Source organism: Delphinapterus leucas, chromosome 1 (assembly GCF_059928025.1).
Source record: "Delphinapterus leucas isolate spDelLeu-1000000601 "Yukka" chromosome 1, BTC_Dleu_Yukka2, whole genome shotgun sequence".
In the NCBI taxonomy this organism is placed as follows: domain Eukaryota; kingdom Metazoa; phylum Chordata; class Mammalia; order Artiodactyla; family Monodontidae; genus Delphinapterus; species Delphinapterus leucas.
The window spans coordinates 137,118,752-137,141,649 of NC_143129.1; the positions used below are offsets into that span (position 1 = coordinate 137,118,752).

At 35.1% G+C, this 22,898-nt stretch overlaps 1 protein-coding gene across 3 annotated transcripts in view; it reads left to right on the top strand.

The window, feature by feature from the left end:
- DOCK7 (dedicator of cytokinesis 7) overlaps positions 1-22,898 on the top strand; it is a 212,821-nt gene that overhangs the window by 101,246 nt on the left and 88,677 nt on the right. For 2 of the 3 annotated variants that reach the window (XM_022581251.3, XM_089921600.1), the window contains exons 19-23: positions 3,786-3,872; positions 8,072-8,303; positions 11,376-11,540; positions 13,965-14,134; positions 22,767-22,856. In XM_022581251.3, coding sequence (XP_022436959.2) covers positions 3,786-3,872; positions 8,072-8,303; positions 11,376-11,540; positions 13,965-14,134; positions 22,767-22,856 — 744 coding nt within the window. Of the gene's footprint in view, positions 1-3,785; positions 3,873-8,071; positions 8,304-11,375; positions 11,541-13,964; positions 14,135-21,479; positions 21,573-22,766; positions 22,857-22,898 lie in introns of all 3 variants that reach the window. The other variant, XM_022581248.3, reaches the window with a different exon arrangement.

Genomic DNA, 22,898 nt, shown 5'->3' on the forward strand with positions numbered 1-22,898 from the left:
CTCAGCAGTTGTGGCGCACCGGCTTAGTTGCTCTGCGGCATGTGGGATCTTCCAAGACCAGGGCTTGAACCCGTGTCCCCTGCATTGGCAGGCGGATTTTTAACCACTGCACCACCAGGGAAATCTCTAAAACTACTTTTTAATTGAGGTATATATGTGCCTAAAGAATACATTGTTTACTTTGCTTATTTTATGAATTTAATGAAAAGGTTATTATGCTATAAATAATCCTCTGAGACTTGCTTTTTTCATTCAGCATTATATTACTAAGATTTAGTGTTTATTATCAAAATAAAATGTTCCTTCGGAATTTCATTGTACTTAGAATATAATCTAGATCTTTTTTCCTGCGACCTACAGGAAATCTCTGAAAGACCTGGGCTCTTCCACTTCTGCAGCGTCATCTTCTACTACCACCATACCTCTTGTTCCGTACTTACAGCTTCTTCCAAATTTTTTCCAGCCTCTCAGTCTTTGAATTTTGTGTTTCTTCTTCCTGATCTCCTCATGGCTGGAGTCTTTTCATTATATTTATTTCATTATATATTTCAAATAGCACTTCCTCAGAGGGGTTTTCCCTCACTCCATGAATTTTCAACCCTTCCTTCCTCCACACTGCTAATACAGTCTATCATTTTTAATCCATTTTTATTTACTAAATACTTATCACTATCTGAAATTCTTATTTTCTTTTTTTCTACAAGAAATGGGTAGTAAGCTCCCTGAGAGCAGATGTTATGTTTATCATGAAACCCTAGTACCTAGAAAACTGTGTAGAGACTTCAGTAAATATTTGTTGTATGAATTTAAAGAATAAAATTACAGGATTATTGGTATTAGCAAAAAGTAAAAAATGGAAATTACCTGGATGTCGAGTAAGGGTTTATTTAATTAAATTTTTGTACAGCCATACAATGATACAGTAGTTAAGAGGAGTGATATAGATTTAAATATCCCAATGGGACATTTGTAATAAAAATATAAAAACAAACAAATAATGTCGTGACAACCAAACTCAATATGTAGATATATCAGCAACTGGGTGGAAATAGTTTGGAAAATATATACCAAATGTAACTCTCAAAGGGGTGTGGGATTATGAAAGTTTTTTTGTTGTTGATTTTCTTTCTAATCTCATATACCTTTGAAAGGCAGTATAACATAATATCCAAGATTTCACTCCCAGCTCCCACTGACCTCAGGTGAGTTTCTTATTCTGCTGTGGACTAAATTGTTCTAACCCCCAATGTGATAGAATTTGGAGATGGGGCCTTTGGGAGGTAATTAGGTTAAATGAGGTCATGAGGATGGGCCCTCATGCTGGGATTAGTGCTCTGTAAGAAGAGACACCAGAGAGCTTGCTCTCTTGGCTGTGTGAGGACAAAGTGAAAGGTGGTCATCTTCAAGCTAGGAAGGGGTTCTCACCAGAAACTGACCATGGTGGCGCCTTGATATTGGACTTTTCTAGTCTTCAGACCGTGAGAAAATAAATTTCTGTTATTTAAGCCACCCAGTATATGACATTTTGTTGTGGCAAACCGAGCTGATTAAGATAGTCTCACTGCCTGAATTTTCTTATCTGTAAATTGAGGAGAATAATTAATGCCTACAATAATTGGGTTATGTTGATGACTGAATGATTAATCGTACGTAGAACATTTAGAATGGTACCAGGTACATGAAAAGTGCTAAAGAAGTGTCTGCTACTATTATGCCATTCCTATTGCCACCCTATTTGTTAGACTATTTTAAGAGAGTAGTTCTTACTTTAGCATGCATCAAAATCACCTGGAGTGTTTGTAGTAACACCAGTTGTTTAACCTTACTCCCAGAGTTACTGATGAGGTAGGTCTGGGCTGGGGCTTGATTATTTACATTTCTTCAAGTGCCCAGAAGATATTGATGCTGCAGACTGTTTTTAAAGAAGTATGTGTTCACATTTTATTTGGATGTCCTTTTTTTAGAGCTGAAAATGAGTGTTTTGGGTTGAAAGAGCTAGTACTCTTTCTTGTGCTGAGTAGTTTCAATTTACTCCACCAGTGTTTGTTTCTTTTTTAAAGTTTCAATACCTGTATTATTTGCCTCAGTAAAGATATTGAATTTCTTACCTACTTAGTATTGAATTTTGTAATAGGAAACTTACTTTATTTGGTTTTATTTTCTTCATATAATAACAATATAAAACCATGGGAAAGAAATCCTATCTTCCTATATATGTATATATATATTTTGTTGTTTGTTTGTTTTGTTTTGTTTTGCTGAGACTTTCTATTTTTGTCATTTGTTTCAGGGATGTTTGTAATTGCTTGTGGAGCTTTTTTTTTCCCCTGATGGCTGTTTTAAACTCCTTGTCAGATCTGTCCAGTATCTAAATATTGATGTCTGTTGATTGTCTTTTCTCATTTAAGTTGACATTTTTCTGGTTCTTGGTATGATGTGTGATTTTTTGTTATATCCTGAACATTTTGGGTATTATGTTATGACCCTAGATCTTACATAAGTCTTGTGTTTTAGCAGTAGGGGGAGGTCCTGTTGCCAGGCGGAGGTAAAGATTCACATTCCCCACTCCGCGTTGGGTTGGGGGTGGCTTATTATTGGGTGGAGGTAGGATTTCGGGCCTCAGTTGACACCTGCCTGGCTGTGAGGGTGAGGGGGAAACTTGTTACTTTTCCCTGGTTGGCCTCCACTAACCCCACAATTAGTGGAGGTACTTTTTATCACTGGACTGGGACCAGTTCCCATCTCTGTCTTCTATGATACCAGACAGTATTTGTGAGGGTGGGTTAGGGATTGAGGAACTTCATTATAGCCAGCTGAGGGTGGACACCTAGGCCCCTCACTCAGCCTGTGGAGGTGGAATGGGGCTGTGATTTGTTTCCTTGTGTTTGGCCAGATTAGGGCAATTGTTGCATTTGACTAGAGGGAGCAGGCTTTTCCTGGAGTTTTTTTTTTTCTTTTTGTCTGTTTCTTTTGGCAATTCTGGGTTGCCAGCTTCTCTAGCAGCTAGCCCTGGATACATGAGGCAAAACTAAAACCCAGGAAACACTGCCTTATAGTTCCTTGTATCCTGAGGTCCCTAGCCCGTCTGCATCCTTCTCACCCCTTTCAGTCTTTATGTTTATTTTCTGTATCATGTTCAGGGTTTCTAGCTGTACTCAGCAGGAAGAATAGAGAGAACTGATGTACTCCCTTTTAAAAATAACTTTTGTGATATGATTTTAATTAACACTGCTAGCAATTTATATCAGAAAAAAATGTTTTCTAATCCTTAAAACAATAGACTTCCTTTGCTTATGAATATTTTAAAGCCCAATTAAAACATAATAGAAGTGTTTAAAATAAAGAAAATAGGATACTATTAAGCCATTAAGATATTGTAGATGTGAATTTATTGGCATGAAAAGAGATTCACAATGTAACAGGTGAAAAACAGGTTTCAATATAATATGTTTGATATATCACCTATGTAAGGGTGTATTTAAAAATACACGTGCATAAGGGAAGATCTGGAATGATATAAAGGTATATGTTTCTGGGAAGATAGAATTTTGAGTGTATATTTTCTGCCTTTTGCTCCTTGAGCCTTTTACTTCTCTTGTAGGAAACATATTGATTTTTGTAATAAGAACAAAATATAAGTTCGACATTTATTTGTAGTGCATAAAATATATTTCCACAGTATTTTTTCTCATTGAGATATTGTAATTTTTTTTCATAATTCAAGTTTGTTTCAGAATTCATAATCAAGTTAAGCATCTGTGGTCATTGTATTCAATATCTTATAGGTTCCTCTACCTGGCATGAAATGGGTAGATAATCACAAAGGTGTTTTTAATGTTGAAGTTGTTGCTGTTTCATCTATCCATACACAGGTAAGTGAGTTTTAATAATTTTTGTGATCAAATTTCACTTAAATGAATTGAACATTTTGTCTAGAACTTAAATCAGTTTTGTCTGCTATAAGATTTATGAGACTATATATCAGTTAAAAATGTATAGGTTTGGAAGTTACTTTTTAAAGGAATCAATAAAATATCATTTAATGTGAACAAAAGCAAATATTTTACTTTTCAAAATGTTATTGACTTCATTTTGAAAATTAAGTGATTTTTTTTTCTAAGTTTCTAGAACATAGCAGAATAATTAGAGTTGAAAAACCATCATCCAGCTCGTTTTACTTCTCATAGACTTAGATATTTCAAATGGAAAGGGTTCTTAGGGATCACCATATTTTTCACTATATTTCTGGAATGTGCCAAGCTCTTTTCAAAGCCTTTGTATTTACTCTTTCTTTAGCCGGAATGCTTTTCCTTCTCACATTCATTTGACTTCTCTTCATTAAGGCTTCTCCTTACCTCAGAGAAGCCTTTGCTGGTGACTCTTAAACATAGCAGCTCCATCACTCTGTATCGTCTTACCCTGCACTCCTTACTGCTTCTTATTTTCGCTTGCGTGCTCTTGCACTTTTGCTTTCTCTCACTGTGTGTGTGTGTGTGTGTGTGTGTACATATAAATGCATTCATATCCTTTGTTTATTGGTTCTTTCCCCCATTAGACTGTAAACTCTGTGAGGTCAGGGACGTTGTTACCTGTGAAGGAAAGAGCCTGCCCTTAAACTACCTTACAGTGAAATAGGGGGAAGTGCAAAAATAATTATAATAAAACTAGTATTATGTTAGATATATGAACTACATCCTTTCAAGTACAGAGAGAGAGTTGTTTGTTTTGCTGGGAACTGAGTTGCATTGGTGAGTAGGCATTTACCATACAGAGAGAGGGTAGACAATGCAATTGGTAAAAAGCAAGTGCAAAGAGGCAGTAATCTGCCGAAGGAAGGGTAATTAATCTGGCGTGACTGCAGTTTAAAGTATGTGGGAAATCATGGTATATGAGCATAGAAGACCAGGCTGGTAAAAGATTATGAAGGACCTTGAATGCCACAGAATTTAGGGTGTGTGGTGATTTCTAACGTAAATAGTAAGTGTGAGAGAAGTAAATTTGGGAGCATACTAAGGGAGATAAATTATGGGGCTATAATGAGTTTATTTTTGAGTTTGAAGTGCCTGGGCACTTCAGATGAAGATGTCCTATAGACAGTTGTAATTAATTAGGAGTTTAGGATTGGGGGTAACAGAATAAATGTGAAGCTGAAACTGTACTAGTGAATGTGATTTTCCAGGGAGAAAATGTAGAGTGAGAAGAGGCGGGTGTTCAGAATAGAATATGTGGGTTCTCCAACTTGAAAAGGCAAGGGGTGGTATGCAGGGGTTTCCAAGGCCACCTTTAAGTTCTGTTATTTTCTAGCAGAACTCACAGGACTCAGCATATAGTCATATTCACAGCTGTGATTTATTTTAGTGAAAGATATAAAGAAAAATAAGGTAAGGGGAAAGAGGTCAAGTCTAGATGAAATAGGACACAGGCTTCCAAGAGTTTTCTCCTACGGAGTCATAGAGGATAAGTTGAAACAGCATATGTGAAATGTTGTCTACCAGGGAAGCTCAGTTCCCAGAGTTTTTACCATAGGCTTGTCTCGTAGACACCCTCTGCCTAACACATACCAAAATCCTAGATTTGCAAAAGGAAAGCAGGTATTAAGCATAAACCATATTGCTTGCACAAACAGTTTAGGTATAGTGAGCAATCGCCCATCAGTGGGAACCCTCCTGAAATCCAAGTTCCCAGATGCCAGCCAAGGGCCAACCTTGTAAGCAGGCCTTTGAAATGTCTTAAGCTTGCTATGTTAACTCTTTTCTGCACAGTGAGGTAGGGAAAGTAAAAACACAGGGTGCTCTATATCACGTTTTAAAACAACAGCAAAGGACTTCCCTGGTGGCGCAGTGGTTAAGAATTCTCCTGCCAATGCAGGAAACATGGGTTTGATCCCTGGTCTGGGAAGATCCCACATGCCGTGGAGCATCTAAGCCCGTGCGCCACAACTACTGAGCCTGCACTCTAGATCCCATGAGCCACAACTACTGAGCCCGTGTGCTGCAACTGCTGAAGCCCATGTGCCCTACAGCCTGTGCGCCACAGCTACTGAGTCCACGTGCCGCAACTACTGAAGCCCACATGCTCTAGGGCCTGCGTGCCGCAACTACTGAGCCCATGTGCTGCAAATACCGAAGCCTGCATGCCTAGAGCCCGTGCTCTGTAACAGGAGAAGCCACCGCAATGAGAAGCCCGTGCACTGCAACCAAGAGTGGCCCCCGCTCACTGCAACTAGAGAAAGCCCACGCGCAGCAACGGAGACCCAACGCAGCCAAGAAAAAAACAAACAAACAAACAGCAAAAAGGTAGTATATACATTTTATTTAGCAGTATGCAGGTAGATCCTAGTAAAATAATGCTCCAGTGGAGTTTTTACTTTTCTGTTGTTAGATATGCTTATGTTTCCTATAGACCTTATTCTTCTGATAATGAGAAGGTTGACATTATAGTATACTGTTTAAATATATTCCTTCCCTTAATAAAATTATTCTTAATATCACATGATATCTTCTTAAGTATACAAATACATTATTTTTCATGTTTTTTTGAATCCTGTAATCATTGTTAGTGTTCTCTTTTTCTAGTGTTGGTAATATATTTGTGTTTTACTCCTGACTTTATTTTTGTGGAGGCAGGTAGATACATGTATTGTCTTAATGTAACAAGGAAGGATTTAGGGCAAAATATTTCATAGAGATGATTTAGAATCTATAGAATGTAGAGGAAGAATAGAGTGGAAGTGTCTAGTGTTTAGCCCCCTGACATTCACAGTCCTGTGACTGAAACTCAAAAGCTTATAAAATTTTACAACTCTGTAATATAATTTTATCATGTGTTATAATCTTTTTTAAAGGATCAATTGAAGACAATAAATGTTTTTTATGATGTTTTGTACTTTGCTTGTAGGTGCTTTGAAATTTACTGGATATATAGTTAGAATTCAATAGAATTATTTTTATTCATTTAAAACATATAAAATTAGAACAGTATTAAAATAATAAATGTGAAGTTGTTTAGCATTACTGCCTTTTCTTAAAGTTTATTTTCATTGTTAACTAAGTAAAAGTCTTCCCAGAGTTTCAGTAGCCTTTTTCTCACATCCATTGGTCAGAACTCGGTCATCTGTAGGTATAAAGGAGGCTCAAAGAGCAGGCACATTACTGCTTTAAATAAGATTGTGGTTCTATCAGTGTAGAAGGAGGTTAAATAATAGCAGTTAGGATTTAGTCAGGAGATAGAAACTGCCAGTAATTTGAGTGGAGAAAATCTGCAAATAAATAGTTAACTAAGTTAAAGGTGATTCACTACTAAATGGGTTAAAAGAGAATTCTGATTGTAACAAAGATAGCAATTGCAGAAAGTGGTAAGGGAGGAAGGAACCTAGAAACCTAGAGCAAGATCTTGAAGGATGTGAGCCAGGCCTCTGAGGAGAGGACACCGCTGCTACAGGAACACAGTGCCTGCCATGCTGTAGTATTGAGGAAGCTTGGTAGAGAGCTCCTGCTGTGGAACTGTGAGAGCCACCACTGCTGCCCATGTCCCTCACCTCTGAGCCACAGCATGCACGTCTACTCGCTGCCATTAGGAAAGCAAACAGGAGGAAGAAGATTCCCTTCTAACTCCTCAAGCTTAGCAGACTGTTTCCCATACCCTCTGTTGTCAGAGCCTATCACAAGCCAGCTGACAAAGGACAAATGTAGTTTGAAGAGTCTAGCTCCAGAATTACAAAATGTGGAAAAGATGGTGGGTTTGGATGGAGCTAAGAGGTAATAAATTAATAATGGGCTCAGGTAGGTTACTAACACACTCGCCATAATAATTGAGCTCTAAAACAATAAGGCAGACTCACACTGGAAAAAGAAATCCTAATATCAACAGTTTTTTTGAGTAATCAATAGTATTTGAAGTGGCTACTTTACAATAATAGCTGAGAATAGATGTATTTAATTGGAAACAATGTTTGTATATACGAATATGTACTTTTTTGTATCATCAATTAATATGAGATATCAGTGGTCCATAGTTTGTGGAATGTATGAAGTTATAATTGTTTAGTGCCTCTGTTCATTCTTTGTTTTAGGATCCTTATCTTGATAAGTTTTTTGCTCTGGTGAATGCTCTGGATGAACACATGTTCCCAGTCCGAATTGGAGACATGCGAATCATGGAAAATAACTTAGAAAATGAATTGAAGAGCAGTATTGCAGCATTGAATTCATCTCAGTTGGAACCAGTGGTCCGATTTCTTTATCTTCTGCTTGATAAACTGATACTTTTAGTTGTTAGACCTCCTGTCATTGCTGGCCAAATAGGTAATTTACCTATGTTGGGGGAATCATGAAATTTATCATTCAACATTTCTAACTTTTACAGAAACAGAATCATGATTCCTTTTTGCCATCTCTATAAGGACTGTGTTTGACTTTGTGGGGCGTTGTTACTTACTTGTTTCTAATTCTGGAAAATAACTTTCTTTTGTTTCTATAAAATGTGCCATATAGACTTTTACTCAAATTATGAAAACAAATTTATTTATTCACTCACCAAATATTTATTAAGCACTTAATATGTACCATACAGTGATAGGCACTGACAAAGGCATGGTTTCTGATTTTAAGGATCTCATAGACTAGTTAAGAAAACATGCAACTGATAAATCATATTGTGTTTTACATGACTTATAATCTACATTTTCACTCATCTGCTATCCTCTATTTAATATAGCTATTATTCTCTTCGTTGACTCAAAATCTCTATCTTCTTTTTCTTGTGAGTTTTTCTTGAAGGAGAGGTATTCAGGTTTCCTACCTTTTTTCCAAGATTCATTCCTTTACTTTTGCTAACAGCTTCCACCCAATCCTGCAAAGTAGTTGAGTTTGTGAGAAATTTCAGCTAACTTGTTATAGAAGTTTCGTATTAAGTGGTGGCACAAAGGAGAATAGTATTCAACTCCTTGAGATTTTTTTTAGGGACACTTGTAAGTAGAGGTAATTCTTGGGTTGAGCATTTAAAGATGAGTAGGAGTCTGACAGGTAAATAACTAGCCCAGGGAAATGAAACAGTATGTGTATAGTACATAAACAGATAAACTAACCTGGAAATTCCGGGGGAATTACAAGTAATTAGTTATGAATTGGAGAGTTAGTGATTAGAGATGATATTGGTCGTAGGGGAGATGAAGTAGGGTCCTTGACACATTAGGAAATTGGACTATTATTCTGTAAGAATCAATAGCCTTTGAAGGATCTGGTCTTAATTAGAAAAGTAATGTGACTAGGTTGGCTTTTATAAGGATGATTTTGCACGGAGGTAGATTGAAAGTGAGAAGATCTGGAGGCAGGCAGACAGATTTGAAATCTTGAATTTTATACAAAAAATTCTGTGGTCCTGATAAAAGACAGTGATGGTGGGATAGAGAAGAGAGGGTAGTTTAAGAGATACTGAAGAGATGTTGTAGAGAGTAATGTTACAGAAGTCATAGAAGGTTTTAAGAAAAAAAAGTTAACATTGTTCATTTTTGTAGATAGTATAGTAAAATAATCACAATAGTAACAAACATTTCCACAACACAGTGTACCAGGAATTGTGCTATGTACTTTATTTATATTAATGTATGAAATCTTTACAACTCTAGGTATAGGTATGAATTTTATGATTTCATGAATAAAATGATGAACATACGCTTAAAAATTTACCTAAGGGGCTTCCCTGGTGGCGCAGTGGTTGAGAGTCCGCCTGCCGATGCAGGGGACACGGGTTTGTGCCCCGGTCTGGGAATATCCCACATGCCGTGGAGCGGCTAGGCCCGTGAGCCGTGGCCGCTGAGCCTGTGCATCCGGAGCCTGTGCTCCACAACGGGACAGGCCACAACAGTGAGAGGCCCGCGTACAGCCAAAAAAAAAAAAAAAAAAAAAATTTACCTAAGGATTCAAACCCAAGCAACTGACTCTAGAGTCCTACTCTTATCTACTATACTGAAGAAGTGTCCACACGTGAAATTAACGAGAATAGTCTTGGTCAAATAGTGAAAGTAGAAACCAGATTACAGAGAATTTAGTAATAAACAGCAGATGGTGAAAGGAATGCAAAAAGCTTATACTGTTTTGAGAAGTTTAGTTAGAAGAGGATGCAAGGTTGATTAGGGCATAAGAGTGGAGAGATTTGAGCATGTTTATATGCTTTGAGAATCTGTATAGAGGTGCAAGAGGGTTTAATTAATGAAGCAAGCATGTAGGACAAAAATTAAGGTGGATAGATCATTCTTATATAGGAGATGAGCACTGCTTCCTTTGGAAAGGAACTAAAAATTGTTTCAAATTCTGATAAATTTATAGTAAAAATTTCAGGACTTTCATGCTCTATAAATTTCTACCTGAGATAAAAAGCAGGATTTGTGGAGAAGGGAGTAAAGTGGACCTAGTTTTGTGAAGGATTCTGATGGTTTGGAATAGCTACTATGAGGAAAAGGAAAAGGAAAAGGAGTCAACCAGGAACACAGGTAGGATTGCTAAACCCTGCTTAGGTTTCTCTCTTTCTAGTCTCTCTTCTAGTTCAGTATATATAGATTAATCTTCCTAAATGACCACTCTATCTGATATTTCCACTTTCAGGAAAACTTAATTGGCCTCATTATCTGTTCATAAATTCCTGTCTTGATTAAATAAATCATAAAATGTGAGGTGCTATTGCTCAGAATGGCTGTTTGGATTATCCATTTATTCACTGAGCTACCAGAATTTCCCAATTTTTGCAAAATTCTTGTTATATACTAACTTGAATGGCTGAGTAGGTATTACTTAGCCTGGCATTTAATGTGCTATAGTCTTACCTCAACCTGGTTTTCTACCCTTTTTTCCTTCTAATCCTTTTACAGAGCTACTCACTTCAATTAAGTTGCTTATCAACTCTTTTTTATTAAGTTAATATTTTTAATAATCTACTTTTATTGGTAATTTTTATTTTATAAACAAAAGTGACATGTGCTCAATGTATGGTATTTAGTTTCTCAGAGTCATCTTTAAAATGAGAAGTTACTTCTCAAAGGTTATATATAAGATAGATTTTTTACTTATCATGTGCTTTGTATTGTTTTACAAAGTAGTGGGTACTGTTTGATGATTCTTTTTTCTCACGAAGCAAAGCCACATAGTTTTCATGTTAAATTAGTAAAATTAGTTTTTTCTCATTTTTTTAAGAAAAGTATTTTTGATTCAGTTAATACAGTATCATAAAGATACCATAAAATTAATATCAAATATCATCTTTATACGCTTACTGTGTGTAGTCACTATACTTAATGCATATAGTGAAGGCAAAACCTTGATCTTTTTGGAACTTACAGTCTAAAAAAGTTAATGGAAAAATATTTTCCTCCTTCTTAAAAGTAAATCTAGGTCAAGCATCATTTGAAGCCATGGCATCAATTATAAATCGGCTTCACAAAAACTTGGAAGGAAATCATGACCAGCATGGCAGAAACAGCCTTCTCGCATCATATATCTATTATGTTTTTCGCCTACCGAATACTTACCCTAATTCACCATCACCAGGTATTTTATTCTTTTTACTAAGAAACTATCTTGCATAGATTATGTGTTCATAATAGGATTGAAATAATCTTGTAGTCCATGGTGTGATGCATTTATTCAATAGCAGACATTTGTTGAATGCCTGCTAAGTGCCATGGACTATGCTATGTACTGGAGTTAAAAGGATAAATAGGTTGTATTTTAAAGCATCATTATTTATACAGCTTCCTTTAAGTTGAATTAGAGAGATCTTGGTTGAATTAATTTTTGGAAATGAACCTTGAAAATAACTTCCGTCTCTGGAAGCATTTTATCATTCCCAGTTAAGATAAATAATTTAGAAAAATGGTACAGATGAACTGGTTTGCAAGGTAGAAATAGAGACACTGATGGACACCAAGGGGGGAAAGCGGGGTGGGGGGAGGTGGTAGTGGTGGGATGAATTGGGAGATTGGGATTGACATATATACACCAATATGTATAAAATAGATAACTAATAAGAACCTGCTGTATAAAAAATTAAATTAAATTAAAAAAAAAGTTGCATCACAAGGCATTATGGGTAAAATTGGAAGGAAGAGTATTTAAGAATCCCCACTGAGGTTCTCTGAGTCTATTTGAGGCTAATGCAGTCATCTCAGCTTGATTTATGATTATGTAGTCTGACGTACGAACTGCTGTTTGTGAACAGTTTAATAAAAGGCTATTGCTCCAAATTCCAAATTAGCAGTGAGGGTGATTTCTATTAGAAAAGACATTTGTGGAGGATTTTCTTCTTGTTACTTAATAAAGTGAGTTCTTTTTCTCAGTATAATACATGCTGTTGACTTGTGGCTCAGCTCTAGGGACCTGATGTTCTATTCAAAGAGTAAAAACATCTCTCTGCTCATTGTTTATTTACTATATTTTGGGGTACATATGGCAATGTTGTTTTCCTTACAGTTCCCAGTTCAGTTTTTTCTCTTGATTATGTGTTAAAAATATGTGCATAAAGTTCCCCAGTATCTCAGTAAAAAAAAAAAAGATAAATAGAATGTTATATTTGTCATTCAGAGTGCTATTGGACATTAAAGAAGAAATACGATGGCTCAGTAGTTTCCTGGTAACCCTGTGAAACCTACAATACTGTAAAAGATTATCCTCTAGAAAGTTCTGATCTCTTCATGGTCAATAAAATCATACAGGCTTTTTGAATATTAGAGCCCAGAGTAGCCACTTACTTTTGTTTTATATGACATAGGTGGTAGTGGTGGTGGTGGGGGATGTCTTAGTTTGAATCACTCTTTAGTTGTTCAGTTAGTAGGTTAATGATTATGTTGTGCATACCTTTCAACCTGTTTACATATTTGTCTGTATGAGTCATCCATTCCTCACTAGTGATAATGGTAAGTGCCCTTTTCAGCTGTTGTCAGTGTTAGCATTAATAATGGTGACAAGTAATTATGACATTCACTCTGAAAACTAGGCATAATAGTAATCTCAGTTTTAGCACATTTTATTTCTTAATTGAAAGAGAGAGCTAATTGACTCTTAAAGTCTTGCTCATAATTTCCTATCTTGATTTCTAAAATTATAGTACTTGAGTCTCTGAGTATATAAGTGATTGTGGACTGTATATAATGCTACTCCATTTACTGTTCCATTCAGTACACTATTAGAATTGCACAGATTTTGCAAAATGTCTTTTTTACATGCTGACCTGAAGACTATAAACTACTTAGTTGACAGGTGTGTGTCATTTGCAAATATGACACTCAGGTTTCTTTAAAAAAGAAAAATGGAGATACAATTGTTGGGTGCTTTAGGTTCATAGATCCTGGTTGAATAATGGTATCAGGCTTGACTTCAGACAAAAAAGGGATTCTTTGCTTTTTTTTGTATAACCTGGGCTTTTAGGAGAATTATCTTTAGTATACATTTATGTATGTATATTATAAAGATGCCATTTTTTTATAGTTAAAATTGTCACTGATAAAGATAGAGACCTAAGCCATAGTTTCATTTAAGAGATATTGACAGGAAATTGGCTCTCCCTCTTAGTGATTGTGTTTCAAGGGGCAGAGCAGGAGGGGTGGGAAAAAAGGAAAAGATATTAGCTGGAGCATTTTGGGTCTTAGACACCCTCATGTATAAGGAAAGGTAACGTTTGTGTATGTTTCTTATTACTTTTGTTTCTTATTGTATATGTAATACATAATCATAGAAACATTGAAGAGATAATGATTGTATTTATAATTCACATGGTTTTGTCAGCTGCTGTAAAATAAATTATCTTTGTATAGCTATCACTAGGTCTGCCATGTTTTTCTTATTTATAGTATTTTCATTTAGAAATAAAAGCAATTTATGATCTTTGTGGAATTTTGTAAAGTGGAAGAGATTTTTTCAGGTCCTTTGCTGATTAATTTTTTGCTTAATTATATGTTATTTTATGTACAACTCTAGGTCCTGGGGGTTTGGGAGGATCAGTGCATTATGCCACAATGGCTAGATCTGCTGTGAGACCTGCAAGCCTTAATTTAAATCGTTCTCGGAGCCTTAGTAATAGTAATCCAGATATATCTGGAACTCCCACGTCACCAGATGATGAAGTACGGTCAATCATCGGCAGTAAGGTAAACTGAAGATACGCGTCTATAAATTTGGTTTTCACGTTGTGAACAAATGAGAAATGTCCAATTGTTTCACTTTTTCTTAATTTTAAAATGTATTTGAGTTAGTAATAAGAAAGAAATTGTACATTTCTATTCTATCAGTGAACACATAAATGTTTGATGTTTCTATTAAATGTTTTTGCTATTACAAACTGGTTTGTGCGCTCTGCTCAAGAATATCTGCCAAATTAAAAAATGTGTGCAGGATGACCAGTCACATACGACTCATTGTCTGTCTGATTATCATGTGAAAAATGGTTAGATTGATTTTCTAGAGGATTAAAAGAGACCTGTGACTGCTGTGTAGTTGGGACATACTATCAACTTAAAATATGAGCCTCCCTTCTCCAAAAGTATCAAGAACAATGATTAACAATTAATAGAGCTACATTTCACATGGAAAACTCTATGTAAGGTGCACCAGGATTAGAAAAATATGATTTATTTAATCATGGTTAGTGATTATCCCAGACAATAAGGGAGAGGCCAGCCAATATAAGATCCAGCTGTATTTTATGTAAGCATCAATCTTTATTGCCCCCCAAAATATACTTAAGGAACAAGTAGTCATTACCTTTCTATAGTTAAAGTACAAAAATAACTCAGAGTTTGAAAATCAAAGTGGAAAAAAAGAACAGTAAGACTGAGGCCAAGAAATCACATTATGTTTGGTTTTGACCAAACCATTTTAAATTGATTTTTTGCTATTAGAAAGAAGGAAGATACCTTTGTTATGGAATCACAGCCAACTTTTCTTTGGCATTTTAGTCTGTTAATTAGGATATGAGGAAGAATTAGTAAACGTGTTTTGGGGTCTGTGTTTAACCCTTAGCCTGAACTAAATAGACCTTATTATTTTTTTAATGATCTGAGCTTGTTTGTGTGAAATACTTGAATATGGATCAAACACATCAGAATTGCTTAAATCTACTCATATAGTTACAGAAATTTTACATTCAGACACTTCTAATAAACTTTAGCATTGCGCATTTTAAAGTACCTTTTACGTAATTTGAAAGTAATTTCTCACAGATCAAAAATACATTTTTAAAAGTAATTTCTTACAGATGAAAAAAATATTTTGTAGCCTTATAATTTAAAAAATAAATTAAACATGAATTTCAATAACTTAAAGATCCAAATAGGTGTTACTCTAATTAAACAAACTTTCACTTTTTGTGAACTTTTGAGAAAATGATGTTCAGATGTATTTACATGGTTACTGCAGAGTAACTTGAGTAATATAGGAATTACAAAAGAGACAGCTTTTCTCCCTCCACATATCTTTCCATGTCTAGGAAGAGAAGGTTTTTTATCCTTGTCTTCATTCTTGATCTTTTCTCATTGTAATGGAGGTAATACTAAACATAATTTACGTACGTAAATACAGTTCTTCAGTGGAATGAATCTCATTTGTGAATTATAAGAAATTTTCCTATTAAAGAGCTTTAGACGCCATTTTTCTCAAGGTTCTACTTTTGAAACATCTCTTAATTTCTGTAAGATTTGCATTATGCTTCATTTAGCATAATTCTAGAGTTTTCCTTTATATATGATGTATTTGATAGATTATATCATCAAGATTTAGAACAAAAGTATACATGTATTGGAATGATTATTTGTCTTTTTTCAAGTGGTTCATAAAATGGGACATAATAATAATGTAAACTTGCTTCTGGTATTATATACATAAACTTTTGAGAAAGCCGTCATAAGATGAGACTTTGTCTTATGACAATACAGTCTTGTCCTAATCAAATTTTATTCAAATGGTTTTTGTGTGTTTTTTTTTTTTTTTTTTGGTTGCATTATTTTTAATTCGTTTTTTTTGTTTTTTTGCGGTACGCGGGCCTCTCACTGTTGTGGCCTCTCCCGTTGCGGAGCACAGGCTCCAGACGCGCAGGCTCAGCGGCCATGGCTCACGGGCCCAGCCGGTCCGCGGCATGTGGGATCTTCCCAGACCGGGGCACGAACCCGCATCCCCTGCATCGGCAGGCAGACTCTCAACCACTGTGCCACCAGGGAAGCCCCCTGGTTGCATTATTTTTGATAGCTACCTACCTTCATTTTGGACTATCATTTAGTCATAATCCCTAATAATAATGGTGTATAATTTTATCTCATTGAAAAATTATAAGGAATCTGAAGGTTATTTATAGCTACTCTTTATTCTGATTTTATTGGCTTGGAAATTAGAGAAACTCTTCTTTAATGATTTTTGTCTTTCACTCTGCCTTAGCCATGGTCATACCCTTAGTCTTGTCATGATGAATAACTTTAATCCTCATTATCTCAATTTCATGCATCTTGTTCTCTAACCATTAGCTCATATTTTTCTGCCTAGTACCCCAACTCCAACAATTTCTCTGCTCGGCAACCTCCAATCACTTGATCGTATGACCTTTTTACTGTACCTCACGCCCCTAATGTTCTTTCTTCCAATTTAGCCAGCTTAAATTCCATGATCAATCATTATAATTATTACCATTATAAACAAACGTCAATTCCCTTATCTTTCCCTTACTTCATTTTACTTGCTTAGCCAAACCTCAAACCATAGCTGAATTCAGTTGACTGCCTGTGCCGTTAAACATGCTTTGAGAAATGCCATGATAACTGGTCTCATTTGAAATTAAAGGCCATGAACCTCAAGAGAGCCCTTAATGCTGTCAAGCAATTATACTATATTTCTTTATTCCATTTACTTTCCCATTCTCCCAGAAAAAGGTTTAATGCCTTCTTTGGTACCTCAAACCCTCTAACAGCTCCCCACCAATCCCCCTCCTCACTTTATCTCCTACTTCATTAAGAAAATGGAGGCCATCAGAAGAAAACTTTTGTCACCTTTGACCATCACATCTACCTATCCACTACCATCTACTACTATCTACTACTTAAAACTCTGCTATAGATGAACTGTCCATTTCCCTAAGTCCATTCCCTATTTGTATACAACCACCCATCCCCTTTCACCTACTCAAGATCCTCACTCCAGCAGTTCTTTCATCACTGTTCTACATCATCAGTTTCTCCCCATCTACTAAATCAACCCATCCCATAAAATGGGATAAAAAATAAATTTTAAAAAATTTCTCCCATAAAAAAATCTCCTCTCTAGTATTTCTGCTGGTAGCTTCTTCATCATTTCTCTGCTACCTTTTGTAGTAGAATTCCTTAGAAGAGTTTTCCATACTTGCTGTCTCCAATTCTTTTACTCTCGTTCTCTAACTCCTGTTACCCTACTTCAAACATATTCCTTGGATCTTCAGCCCATACTGCCCTTCTAATGCCCCCAGTGCTCTCCATGTTCTTAAATCTGAAGGTTAAATCTCAACACTTGGCTGAATTTACCTTACAGCAGCTTTTGACACAGTTAATTCTCCAATTTATTCTATTTACTTAGCTTCTAGGGCATTACACTATCTTGATTTTCCTCTTTACTGATTATACCTTTTCAGTCTCCTTTGTAGATTCTTCTTTTTCTGATCTCTTAATTTGGAAGTGCCCCAGGCCTCTGTCCTTATTTCTTGTCTTCTCTTGTCTTGTTTTCTCTTTTCTCTACACTCACTCACTTCATGATCTTATGAAGTCCTGTTGTTGTAAGTATCACTTTATGCTGATATCTCACAAAAATTGTATTTCAAGTACAGATCTCTCTCTGGAATTCTAAACTCAGCTGCCTTTTGTAAATCCTTTAGTTCAGATTTGCATATATGTTAAAGGTAGAGCCACTTCTCATCACCTCTAGTACTGCCATTTAGTCTGAACTACCATCATCTCTTCCTGAATTAATGTAATAGTCTTAAAGATGGTTTCCTTCCTTCCAACCTACACTCACTTCACAACATAGCAACCAGAATACTGCTTTAAAAACTTAAGTTACAAATAAACAAAACTTAAGTTGGATTATGTCATATCTCTGAGCAAGATCCTATGACTAACTCCTTTACCTCTTTTAAGTCTGTACTCAGAGAACTACCTTCTCCATGGGGTCTCCTCTGACCACTTATTTAAATGTATAAGTGTGTCTTTCTCCTTAGCCTTGTCCTGGGGACTTCTTATCCCCTTACTCTGTTTCTTTGACTCATAACATTTACTACCTTTTAATGTAACATATAAATTAGTTACCTGTTACGTTAATTTTTTAGTGTTTGTCTCCCTTTATTAGAGTATAAGCTCCATGAGGGCAGAGATATTTGTTCACTGATGTATCCAAAGCAACTATAATGTCCAGCATATGAAAAGTACTCAGAACACATGTATCCAAAGAATGAATGTTAGTAAGCATTGAGTATCTCTAGCAAGAATAAATAACTTTTAAAAAATTGAATTATGCTTTTGTTTGCCCTCTTGCTATCAGGATTAATTAAATACTTAAAGATCTTAAGATATTCGGTTTTATGAAAGTTTTGGTTAGACTTTATTTCCTAATACAAAATGCAGAACTCCTAAAGTTCTAAAATACTATCATCAGGCTTTTATTACTCTAGTGGCTATAAAACCATATTTGTGAGACTTTTTTCATAATTATTTTGCCAAAACTGATCTTTCTTTGTCCTAGCAATATTCTTTTAACATTCAGTTGTGTAAATGTATGGTTGCACCAGGTTTGAATTTTATTGCTTTTAAGCAAATGCCAGTGCAATTTTACATTGATAATTAGTTTCTTTCTAATATATCATCTCCTATTTTTTCATTTATTTTTCAAAAACTGAGAGCTTACTGTGTGCATAGCTTACTAAATCCACTATGCTGAGGATTGTATTGAAACATGAATATTGATGTCAATTCAGATACACTGTGAGCCTTATTCAGGGAAGGAGCCTATCTATACCTAAGGGACAAAACAAAATAATAATGTTACAGAGATTTGGCAAAAACAGAATAAAAACACTTTCATGCACACGTACACACATTTGATTAATCTCTTCTGTTAGTTGGAGATATGTAAACATAGTTATTATATTAGTAAATATCAGTGATGACTTTGCTTAACTAAGGGCTGTTTGATATAATTCTTAGCTGTATGACATTTAAATTGTGGAAATAATTTGCTTTACAAATAAATTGGCCCCCAGTTTTCTTTAAACAGTTGGCTTTGACTTGATGTTATTATAACTGTTCAAAGCCTCAGTATTGTGGATATAATGTATAATTAATGGCACAAAGAGATTTATTGTTTTTTCTCACATTACTCATTAGCATGTGCCTTAGTTTTAAAGGAAATTATTAAGCAAGAAGTTAAAAAGTGAACTTATGAGTACGGCAAAGTTATTGTTTTTCTTTTTGTAGAAATTTATGGTAGAGAGAGCACAGTTGTAATTTTGCAGAAATTAGATGCTTATATTTTGTTATTTTTGTGACATGAGTAGTGACATAATTTGGGAGACTGAAATTTTTTGTTTTAACTTACCTGAAAAACGTATTGTGTGCTGATTTGCTTTTATTTGAAATAATATAATGGGCTTCTGAGAAGTCTTTATTAATACGTATAAAATGGGGTATTTTATTTTAAACAAATCTATTGATTACATAATTTTATGAGTATTTGAATATTGCCCAATATACTTCGCTAGGAAGCATTTAAGAAAACATGTATGGCAAGTTTTTGTTAAAATTATTTTTTAAGAGTTTACTATATTTGAGGCATTGTATTCAGTGATTTACTTCCATTATTTACTTTGATCTTTACAGTATTAGGGAGACACTTATCAGTATTCCTATTTTGTAGCTAAGAAACTGAAAAAGAGATTAGATAACTTACCTTAGATTTTACAGTTAGTAAGCAGTAGAACCTGGATTGGAATTTTAACTCTCATCTTACACATTCAGTGTCAAAAATGAGGGGAAATGGGTAGTTACTGTATCATCATTTCAACTTCTTTGTATTTTTGGAAAAAATAGTGAGAAAAGGAAGGGAAATATTCTCCCTAAAAGCTAAGCCCTTGAGAGCTAGTAGTAGTTTGTCTTCCCTCTTTCCCCCTCCCCTTTCCTCCTCCCCTCCCTTTTCCTTCCCCCCTACCTCCTCCTTCCCTTCCCACAATATACATGCATGGGCCTCACTCCCAGAGATTATATAACTGTTCAGAGGTAGGGCCCTGCACATTTGTGGTGGTGGTTGTCCTTAACCTTACCAGGTGATACTAATGTCTACATAGAGTTGATTACCACTGTTTACTCTTTCTTTTCTTTTACCTATCCTTCTTTGGCGCTTTCTGGTTTGGGTTCATACTCAGGCCCTAATATTTTTAGTTGGCTTGTCTTGTGTTGTCTTCAGCAGTCCTCTAAAAATCTCTTCTACCTTGCTCAGTTCTGTTCGTAGGTTCCTAGGGCCCAGCCCATGTTGCTCAATCTGGATTTCTGGGGGTAAGGGCCAGAATCTGAATTTTATAATTCAGGTGATTCTAATAATCAATTTTAAGAAATTGAAGTAAAGCCCCAGTTCCCTTTACCTGGGATCATAATAACCTCTTTCAGAGAAGACAGACATAATTCACTTCTGGTCATACACATTAATAGCATATTAAATTAACTTCAAATTACCGATAGTGATGATGAAGATACAATTCCTACAGACAGCCCTGGCATAATGTTTTTCCTTACAATTTTTATATAAAAATGTAGCCCATTATGTTTTTTTTAAATAATAAAATTCATAAATTTATTATTTGTTAATAAATCTACCCATTATGTTTAATTTCAACAAGCACAATAAGACTGAGCACAACTCCAAAGCTACCATCATTTTTAGGAAGGAGCAAATATCGGGCATCTTTTTTTTTCTTAATTTTTTACTTAATTTTTCTTATTGGTCCCTAAAAGAGGAGGCAAGTTCAAATAGAATTATGGAGTACTGCTACACAAAAGCTTTCAGTTGATGACAGATGGAATAAAATTAGTCTTTTAGACAAGATTGGAATGTTTTTCTTCTTCCATTTTTTTTTTTTCCTTTAAACCCTAGTTAGATTTAGAGGAAATTGTCTGTTGCTAACTTGTACCATCTCTGAAGAGAGTTTGGGGGGATGGTGCTGTGGGATCTTTAGTTGTTGATACTTAAAGGTGATCCCTTTATATAAAGAGAAATTACCTTTAAATGCTATACTTAATTTTCTTTGTGATTTTTAAAAAATTATGTAATGAGATAATTTTGATGAACTAATATTCTATAGATGCCTAAAAATTTTGGTTGCTTTAACAGTACTAATTAAAAACATGTTTGCATTGGAAAGTCTGGATTTCTTTAAGAATATAGCATGCCACATGTAATATTTCTTTCCTTTCCAACTGCTTTCTATTATATGCTTAGGGTTTAGACCGCTCCAATTCCTGGGTTAACACTGGTGGTCCAAAAGCTGCCCCATGGGGATCCAACCCCAGTCCAAGTGCAGAATCAACACAGGTGGTGTTTATATTAGAGGTTTCTTTATTCGCTGCTGATGTTTCCCTTTAGAACATTACTTTTTAGTATATACTATGATTTCAGTGGCTTGCTTTTTAATAATTAAAAAGTGTGTATTTTTGTTTACTTAGCACATTTTCCAACTGCTATGCATGAATACCACCAATTGCACCAGTAATACTCTCCTTTCCTATTTCCTGTCTCCTTCTCCTTCCCTCCTGTCCACCCCATTGATGTTTCAGTGCCTGCTGCTTATGCAATTGATGGCTTTGATAACAGTTTCTACTTTTGGGGTAGTGCATCTTTAGTAGGAATTTAAAAATTTTTTGTGTGGAAAAAACCTGACAGTTTTCCATTTGCTTTTGGTTTAAAGTGTAGCTATTGTATCATTGTCATTTAGCATTTACTATCTTGTCATTTTCTTCATAATCACTGACTAGAAATATTGGTAATAAACTGAAATTAAATATGAACAGTATATGATCCCCATGCTGTAAGATTAAGTGCCAGAAGCAAAAATCTGTTTTAAACTGTACTGTGTTGCAAAGTATGAAATTTGTTGTAACTTATTTGTACTAGGTTTTGCTTACTTAAGTCTAATTGCTTGATAGCTAATACTGCATGATTCCTCAAAATATACTTCTCATCTGTGTATTGGCTTTGGAGGACAATGCTCTCGTTCTTCAAGAAAAATTTTAATTGCAAATTTATTATAAATGATTTATATTTAATATAGTATATGGCTAACCTGAATCGTAATTTTTGATGATAGTGAAACATGAAAGAAATGATTCTAAACTTTTAATTTTTTAATTAAATATAAAATTCTTGATTTCTCTTTTTGGTCCAAGACCAGTGAGAAGTATGTTTTTACTTTTTACATTTTCTTACTAGATACATGCATGTGTATAGATCACACAGATAAAAGTTTCATTCTTTGCAGCACTCTGGATTTATATAATCATTAAAATACTTATCTTTTAAAGATAAAATAAATAGAAGCCATTTTGATACTTCTAATGCATTGTCGTTAAAGCAACTTAAAATAGTGAAAATGGGATGAGTGATAAAACAGATGGCTGTTAAAATGACAGTAAAACTCTATGTAAAAAATTGTATATAACCCTTGAACCGCATAGTCATCCACAGCAGACTTTAATGGTATCTCGTCATTCATTCATCTTCACTCCATAGGCTATGGATCGAAGTTGTAATCGTATGTCTTCGCACACAGAGACGTCAAGTTTCTTACAAACATTAACGGGACGCTTACCAACTAAAAAGGTAGATTCATATGAAGATAGTCCATGTAGGGGGAAAATAATT